At 49.1% G+C, this 8,953-nt stretch overlaps 1 protein-coding gene across 1 annotated transcript in view; it reads right to left on the bottom strand.

Annotated features, from left to right (window-relative positions):
* DPP9 (dipeptidyl-peptidase 9) overlaps positions 1 to 8,953 on the bottom strand; it is a 17,414-nt gene that overhangs the window by 2,126 nt on the left and 6,335 nt on the right. The window contains exons 4-15 of the mRNA XM_009865089.1: positions 8,000 to 8,173; positions 7,598 to 7,766; positions 7,327 to 7,440; positions 6,895 to 7,023; positions 6,342 to 6,403; positions 5,710 to 5,810; positions 4,124 to 4,301; positions 3,171 to 3,336; positions 2,983 to 3,062; positions 1,295 to 1,447; positions 962 to 1,097; positions 186 to 331 (exon numbers count right to left, since the gene is read on the bottom strand). Coding sequence (XP_009863391.1) covers positions 186 to 331; positions 962 to 1,097; positions 1,295 to 1,447; positions 2,983 to 3,062; positions 3,171 to 3,336; positions 4,124 to 4,301; positions 5,710 to 5,810; positions 6,342 to 6,403; positions 6,895 to 7,023; positions 7,327 to 7,440; positions 7,598 to 7,766; positions 8,000 to 8,173 — 1,608 coding nt within the window. The remainder of the gene's footprint in view (positions 1 to 185; positions 332 to 961; positions 1,098 to 1,294; positions 1,448 to 2,982; positions 3,063 to 3,170; positions 3,337 to 4,123; positions 4,302 to 5,709; positions 5,811 to 6,341; positions 6,404 to 6,894; positions 7,024 to 7,326; positions 7,441 to 7,597; positions 7,767 to 7,999; positions 8,174 to 8,953) is intronic.

The raw sequence follows: 8,953 nt of genomic DNA, 5'->3' as shown, positions 1-8,953 counted from the left end.
TGAGCCGACCCCCAGCCACTAATCGAGCTGTTAGAGCCAGGCAAATCAGACTAAATGCTGAAAAGAACCACCTGAGGTCCAGTGCTCATTGCTAACCAAAGTCTTGATGCGTGCCCAAGCTACAGAGAGCTCTGCCCTGGGCAGCCACCCCATGCCTGACACCAGCAGTTCATCCGGATCGTTACCTGAGGGCCTCCGTACACGAAGAGCACCGTGGGATGCTTCTTCCCAGGCTGTACATCGTGAGGTTTGTAGACCATTCCGTAGAGCTCCACGTCTGACTGAGTGCGGAAATGGAAGATCTCGGGTGGGATGTAATCCGGGGGACAACCTGCAGAAGGAAGTTCAGCCCCTAGCAGGGCAGGAACTGGCAGCCGGCTCTGCCTCCCGCCCCACCTCAACAAGCTCCTTCTGCTGCAAACCTGCTCCTTCTGCACCAAACCGCGCTGAGCCTTAGCAGTGCCCCTCACCGGGAATCACATGGCCACGATCTGCCGGTCATGTAAATAGTGAAAGGGATCACCTATCACCAGCTGGGTGTTCTCAGCCAAGGCACTCTGTGCCACAACAGCAACATATGGAAGGCTAAGAACAGAGGTTTGGGTGTTACTGTGAGCTGTATCTAAAACGTGAAAGCCTCCAGCCTTCAAGTGAAGTAGCCACTGCATCCCAGATACTTGCCCCCTCCCGCTTCAGACAAATTATCAGTAAAGAAACACCTACAACCACACTCCTGTAAATCCGGCACCCTGGAACATGAAACACCAACACCTTAAGAGCCTGTATCCCATTCCCTGGATGAGCTATGCACTAGGGATATCTCCCTCACAAGGTAACATGCTTTAATTTTCCCTTTGGAAGTTACTTGGGCCACTTCCCTCTCCATCACCTTTTGCCACCACCAGCAGGAAGAGCACCACGGACACAAACCCAGCACTGACACGCGTCCTACGGGACTTACTGGCTGCCTCCATCATGCTCGCCCAAAACTTGGGCTGCTTGTGGAGCGGGTCGTCATCGGAGCCACTGAGCTTGTAGACGTGCACACACGGCGGAGTGCTCACGCTGCTGTAGTGGCTGATGAACATGTCAAAGTTCTAGAGAAGGGGGAGAGAGAAGAGTCAGGGGTACAAGGTCTTTCGTATCCCACATCTCATCTCCTCCACGCAGTTCCCGGGCGACCAAAGCGAAGAAGCTCCCTGGACTCATTACTCGTTCTGATTCGTTACCGTTCTCAGTTAGGATCCCCGTCAGTCAGGAGACGAGGGCATCTTGTATCTAAGAAGCGACAAACCTGGCTCATTGAACAGCTGTGGGAGAAGCCCGGGGTGGTGAGTCGCACAATTTCTCCAGGAGACTCGTAGCTGACTACGTAGAGGTGGTGTTCCAACGGGGTGTCCTTCGTGCCTTGGAAGTACACCAGCTTCGTCGTCTCGTTGACCCAGATCTGTGTGGAGAAGAGAGGGCTCAGTGACAGAAGGATGACAACTCCCGCTCCTTTGTCAGTTCGAACAGTCTGTCCCCAGGCAGAGTCAGCTTAAAACCCAAATAGACCGTGACAGGCTGCTCGTGGCATTGGGGACCGCACGCGACGCCTGTTGATAGGACAGGCCAGAGAACGTGTACGTGGCTCTTGCGGAGAACCACAGTCCAGGCAAGTAACAAAAAGCGGTCGCTCTGAGAGTCTCAAAGCATTTGTTTACTAGTGAGCATCAAAAAATTAGGCTCTGATAGCCACAGGTGAAACCAGAAAGATTCTGTGTTTAAACACGACATCTTCCATAGGATGTCTGCATCACAAGGGCATCCGTGCATTTTTCTCAGCAATCGTGATTACGGATTGAATTAGTCTTGGAGTCTAAGAGCTCTAACGGCACCAAACTTTGTGCCACATTAAAATATGTTTTTAATGTCCAGATAAAGCTGCTTCTAAATACCACCTGGCCAGCCCGGAACTGAGACTACAGCTCTGAAATACTGCATTGATCCAGCAACAGTAACCGAACTGTTTTCCACCCTAGAGCTTCCGAATGCTGAAGCTCAAATGCTATTTCTGGCTAAGCCACAGTTTGAAGACCACTGCAGACAGCAAAGGGAAAAAAATATCCAACTCAATTGGCCCGGAAAACCAGGCAGAGCCCTGTGGAGCAACGAATGCATCAAAATAATTGCTGCTAACACAATTTTAGCCCTAACACACGCAGGGAAGAGCTGTGGCCAGATTCAACAGCATGTACAGTGAGAATCCACATGGGGAGGGACAGCAGGTTAATTGCGGACTGAGGAAAAGCAGCAGAAACCAAATGCATGGAGCTGTAGGCCTTTTAAAAAGCGAGAACTGAAAATCCAGACTAACTGGAAATGAACAGACAAGGTCTTTATTTTGACAGGAATCACCTGGGAGTGTTAAAGATCAGACTCCGAGTTAATTCCTGAAGCAAAAAATGGAACTAGGTTTCTACAAGATTAATAAAAATTCATTTCTGGCTGTTCTGCAACCAATAAAAGATACAGTTTCTCCATATTCTAAATTGTTTCCTGTTCCCTAGCTGCCTTCTTCCTAAAGGCTCTGCTGAGGGATCAGCTGGAGACCAAGAGTTCACCCTAAGCACTAGGACATATTTCCAATTCACGAGCACTCATTGGGGTTAAAACGCTTCAGCAAAGGCAGCAATCCCAAGCTTCTCCACAAAACAGCTCTTTGTTGCTCTCAAACATCAGACTTGTGTCCTTTTTTATGGGCTGACTCACTCGTGGGATTTACCTAAGGAGCAATCTGAAGTCTGATTAAAAAGGCAACGGGTTCAATGTGCACTGGACTACAGCACTTCTGGGGAAAGCAGAGGCAGCAATAAAAAGAGAAACAAAATGAAGCTTAAGGAGTTCTAGCTGGTCCCAGGTGTAAGCGAGGGCGCAGGCCAGGCCTGTGGGCAGACAATGCAGAGCTGTAACGCTGCGAGAGAGAATAAAAATAAGCACTACCTTCGATCCGTGCCTCGCCAGCACCTCCCATTCCCCACCGGTCAGGGCAATCTCCTCTTTGATAGGACATTTGAAATCATCTAGAAGAGATAACATGACAACAAATCACTGCCTTCCCCAAAAGACAACACAAGCGAATCAGAGAGGGAGCTCCCAAAGCTGAAACGCCAACAAAGCGCAGCTCTTACCCTCGCTGTGGACGTAGGGCTGCACCCAGTCATAGCTGCCTTGCTTCAGGACCGCTGTGACTCTGTACAGGTGACAGAAACCTGTTTTGCATTCGTTGGCTCGGATAAAGCAGAGTTCTTCCTCCTCTCCCTCCGGTTGGATGAAAGGATAGAAGATATCATGAACCTGTCACACAAGGTGAAAGACTTGTGAGTGTTTTTATTGAGACAGCGGAGACAGAGCCGAGGGAATCGGCGCTGCACTGCTGGGCTTTTGAAGCAGAGGAGAGGGAGGAGAATATCTCTGATGTGCAGCCAGCAGGGGAAAAATCCATTCTACACCTTCTCATTACCACAAAGAAACTCTGGGCCCATGCAGAAGAGCATGTGCTCTGCCCTTTCCGTGGCTACCACCAAAATCAGCACCAGTCTCGCCTCTGAGCTCGTTTCAGTTACGCGAGTCCCACCAAGCGGTTGCTATTCCAATACGGTGTGAACTCCAGGCCCCTTTGTCACTTCAGCATCAAGATGTTTAATCCTGGGGGCTGAAGTTTATTCCCTGCCCTCTATGTCCATTACCTATGTAAATAAGTAGGAATCCCAGGGATTAGGAGTGCTCACGCTTCAAGAAGACACTTAATCTTGTAGCAAACTATCTCCAAAAGAACGGCAGCATTACATCCAAAAATGTCCCAAGTGCCTGAGTTCACCAAGAATGTTTAGCAAGAATTAAATTAACAGTTCCAGCTGTGAGGGGACTGCAGGATCCTCACTTCTTCCAGTGCTGAGAGCATGGAAGTCCTTCTCATGGCTTTACCAAACCCCCCGAATTAACACCAAATCTGGCACTACTGAATAGCAAAGCAGTCTGCTAGAGCATGAACTGAAAGTGGACACGCAGCCAACACAGAAATGGTTAACTGTGAGGGAGGAAGGGGCAGTCTGTGCTCTCTTCCCAGCCCTGAGCCTCTTACATTTATCCACACATCAGTGGTTTCTTCATAGATCACAAATGGCTGGACGTTTTCTGGCACAGTTTTGGCAAATTCAGCGCGTTGCTCCTCATTTTCTGGGACTGGAATAAAAAGGGCTGGAGGCAAAAGGATTAGCTGCAGCCGCTGCTGAGGTCTGTCTAGGAACATAGCCCAGGCACTGGGGAAAGAAGTTGGAGGTGAATTGTCAGTACCACAAAACAGACGTCCCTCTCTAACTCTCAGAACATGCAACCCTTTTCCCCTCCCCGCTGGCAGAAAGGATTTAGGCATCTGAACGCAAAGCTTTTCTCCTCACTGCCGCTTTCTAATCTCCTGGAAGCTTTGCCAACAAACACGTATTGCCAGTCATGTCTGGTATTTCACAGGGGTATCGTTCAGACGAGATGTCTGACAGATTTGCCAGAGCGTCTATTCCGAGGGAGCACCGCTAACAGAACCCTGTCTCTGGAACATAACTCTTCCTCGGGCAGCCCCTCCGTCGGGAAGCTTCATTTGCTCAGTGCTCCGAACGAGCTAAAGCGACCGCTCCTAAAGCGATCCGTTCGCAGCTTCCTCACCGCACGCTGCGCTAGCAGGGAAAGGCACGGACATAAGACAACTGCCCAGGGAAGGACACTTCAGTGTCGGCCTGGTTCCTCTCCGAGGAGAGTCACTTGAAGCGGCGCCGCACTGCAGGCCTCGCGACATGACAGATGGCAAGCCACCGCTGCAGAGTGCGGCTACCCCAAGGCCTGGAAGTGCATCAAGGGAAGTTCCATCATTAAGACAGACTTTCCGAAGAGCCAGCGACTGCAGATCTCACCAAGTGATACGTTCAGCACATTTAGATAAGCTCTGGTGCAGAACGTAAGAATCACCTACGGGATTACCTTCTGTAAAGCTGTAGCAATTTAAGTTTCTAGAGCAGAAAGTGAATGCTGAGTTACAAGCTTCAAAGTCAGCTAAGTCACCTTAGCTTGATCTGCACAGAAACCAGTTAACAGTCACGCAAGCTTTGGAGAGGGAAAGATTCAGAGCTTTCACATTTCAAACCAACCGGCTGGGTGCGAATTCTGTAACTCTTCAGGCAAGGCTGGCCAGCGCAAGACTGTGCATCACGTTTGGAGCAACAGCGAGCTACGGGAGCCCGTCGGGCTCAGAGCAACCTCTCCCCTTGCACGCGCTGCGTGAGGGACTTAGCGTCACGCAAACAACCCACGATACGTTTGCCATGGATCACTAACTGGACCAACGTACAACGATAAAACTGCTTGCAGCACCTTCCCATTTAGGAAGCGTGCTGTACTTGCGTTAAACACCTTCAGCTCAAAACCCCTCGATATATCGATGTCATTTAACTTTGTGGTTGTGACTTAAACCTCAGAGCCTGTCACTCCAGTCTACATTTGATTAATTCCTACTTTTAGGAAGTTCTAACACTGAAGAAGCCAAATACTCATGTGCCATTTCTGTACTCATGGCTTTAAAAACAGGTTGTGACTAAATTACAAAGCGTGTCAAGGGCCTGCAACAGTTCAACCAGGAAAGCCCTTGTGAATGTTCATTTGGAAGAAAAATTTATGTACTATTTGCCATCTCGGGTCCATCCAGCTCGAGCAATGTACTCCACAGTCGGGAACAACGCAGCAAATGGTTGCACCAGCTCCTTGTCCTGAGCGCACACGATCTGCAGCAAAAGGAAGGTCCAAGATTAATCGGGGCCATTCCCAGACCTCCTCACCTCCTCCTCTGGAAGCTCAGTGAAACGGGAGAATAAGGAAGTTTAACTACTGGCCTCAGCAAGGGTCAGGCCAGGAGAAGCAACGGCAGAAAGAGAAGGGATAAATCAACCTTCAAAGCAAAACGATTCTGGTGTCCCGGCCCAGAAGAGGATACATCCAGGGACTGAAGCCCAGGATTAGATCTGGCTTCAACCCTCCTGCTCTCCTGCTGACAAGGTGGCACCACCAGGATAACCCCACCTGGCCCTCGCCTCCCCTCTCCCAGCTGCCTCTCTCACCAGAATAATACTTCCTAGCATTTTAGAGTTGTTTTTTGTGTTTCTTGGGTAAACATATTTATGGAAACAGGTGTTACAAGAGGATGAAAAAAAAGGCCAACACTATCTAGGATTTCTTAGCGTCTGTCTTAATTCTAGGGAGCTTCAGAAGCAGTCAACCTCCTGTGCAATATCCCAGTCTGAGCTGTCACCACTTACCTTACCCTTGCTGTCTGTTTTAAATTCTGCCAGTTTTAATGTAATCTTGGGATTTTTGCTGCCTGTAGAGAAGGATTGAAAGAGTATCAAGACGACCAACATGAACGCTCCGTAGTTATATGCAATACAGCTTCCTGGTCCTGCTAAAATCGCCGTGTGTGAATGTACAAATCCCCAATTATGTTTGTGAGCAAAAATGTAATGGCAAGAGTCATTCCAGGTTTGGGAAAAGTTTGCTTTTGCCTCGCCTAGTTGTCTGTGCACATTCCCAGGAGGGAGAGGAAAGATGGTATTCAAAACGTGCTCCATGATACGCCATCAAATACATTCCATTTTTTCAGCAATCCTTTCACTTAAGCTGAACTTTAAATCCCACTCCTTTCTTGCAGTAGATTTTGGGCTCAGAGACTCAATTAGGTGCCAACGTTTACAACCAGCTTCTACACCCCAGTAAGTACCCAGATTGATCACACAAAGTTTACAGCGCAAACTCCACCGCTGCTGCCAGCGGGACTCGTGAGTTGCTTTAACGGCCCCACGGGATTTCACTTACCTGTCCTGGGGTATCGATAGGAGTCTGTTTTTCTCTCTTCCAAGGCAGGTGAAGGAACATGAATTATCTCCACCTCTGACTCATCCACTTCCTCATACAAGATCCGCAGTGTTTTCAAATCCTCTGAACCTAGGACAGACAGCGAGTGTGTTTGCTACCGTGTGTTCCAGCTGTTTCTGACTTGCCCGGGGCGCTGCGGCAGCACGCGCCGGTGCAGAGCGTGCATCTCCTGTGTGGCCACAGCTACGAGCAACCACCTGCAAGTACTCCTCAGAGCACGACTCTAACCCCTCAGTGTTTTCTCCCTTCAGGTGGCGTCCCCAGAATCAGACCAAACCCAGGCCAGTGGAAAACCTTGCTCAAAGAATCACTCGTAACAGGGGCCGGCAGCACTTAAAGCATCAGAATTTGGTAAGCAGGACATCGACTGACCTTCTGTGGAAGCTGTGGGACACCACCAATAGCCCGTGAACCGATCAAACTCCTCCTGAATGACAAAAGTGGCTACACCAGCAGACTTGGGGTCATCAAGAACATTGGACAAGCCTGGAGAGGAACAAAGATTGCATTTACATCTCCTTGGAAAGAGCTGATCCGAAAGAAGAAGGTACTTCTGAGAAAGAAGCCGTGAAGATGTGAGCCTTTCCAGCCCAAGTCTGTCTGAAGGAATTTCCTTCTGAAGCCGGCAAGAAGCACCACTTACCTTTATGGCAGTACGTCATCCGCTTCTCCTCCCCCGTCTCAATATTTGCTACCCACAGATCATTATTATTGATGAAGGAAAAGAAGGCAGGGTCAGCAGGGCAGATCTTGGGATCCATTCGCGGCCCCGTGCACTGAGTCTTGATCTCCAGAGGCTTCATTGGAGACACCTACAGCAACAGATGCACAAAGAGCTCTGTACCACATCAACTTCTAGCTTCATATTTACAAAAACTCCTCAACTGCAGATACAGTACAGCCCATGAAATGAGAACTAACATAGCCCTGACAAGACACAAGAGAAATGACTGTAACCAAACAGATGGGGACAGGCAGCCACCTCCAATCAAAACCACTTTTTCAGGTTTTCAGGTGAAATTCATAAAACTAGTGGCAGACTCACCATGAAACCATTCTTGCCCCCATCTCGACAATGAAAGAGGCTGTTGCTGGCCTGGAAGAGGAAGAGGCCACTCTCACTGTGGAAATCATACGATGTAATACCAAAGACACCGAGTCGCTTGCGTTCCCTCAAGAGTTCCTCTTCTCTAGAATACATCCCATGATGAGGAGTTGCCTAGTGTTGAAGGAAAGAAAAATCTGAAAGAATCTGCAAGGAGAGAGACTTCCACAGAATAGGAATGCTCCAAGACTGGCACCCAGTAGTCTGTGACTGCCTAAACCGCACCGTGCCAGTCAAACCCAGGCTGCAATCTCACCGTACAGGTCCGTAACCGCGGTACTCGAGGCTACAGGTGTGGTCCAGGAGGACTGAACCAACCACACGCCCCAAAGTTCCCTCTACCTAAGAGGGATGAACTGCACATTTATCATTTCTGCAGTTGGCACTTCAGCATGCACTGAGGACAGCTGCATTTGCTCTGCTTATGCAAATCAGATGTAATCAATTAACTTAATGACGTTATCTACAGCCTTCACAAACAGTTTCCATGTCAGACACCGCAAACAAAAGCTCTTCCGGGGATCTCGAATTACCCTGAAGGGGACTAGCATTCCAAATGGGGTCAAGGCAGCTAAGTTCTTTTCCACCAGGAACCTTTTTAGTAGGGAAGAATGACAAACAACCTCCACTCTCTTCTTCATCAATGCTGTTGGTGCTAAAGGACATTAAGATACTCAGCAGGGGGAAAATTCACCTCCTTTCTCTCGCAACAGAGCGCCAGGCAGAAAAAGCAGTTTAAATTCAACCTTCCTGACTTCCTTCAGAGCAGGGAAGACGACAGCCCAGCACTCTACCGAGCACGACAAGAGCCCAAACAAGATACCCAGGAAAAAGGTGCTCTGTCCCGATAGCTTATAATCTGCGGCAGACCACACGCTGGCTGAGAGAGCCCTC

The sequence above is a fragment of the Apaloderma vittatum genome, unplaced genomic scaffold (genome assembly GCF_000703405.1).
Source record: "Apaloderma vittatum isolate BGI_N311 unplaced genomic scaffold, ASM70340v1 scaffold27092, whole genome shotgun sequence".
Taxonomy (NCBI): Eukaryota; Metazoa; Chordata; class Aves; order Trogoniformes; family Trogonidae; genus Apaloderma; species Apaloderma vittatum.
The sequence above is the reverse complement of the archived record's forward strand: the minus strand, read 5'-3'. Positions and strand labels throughout refer to the sequence as shown.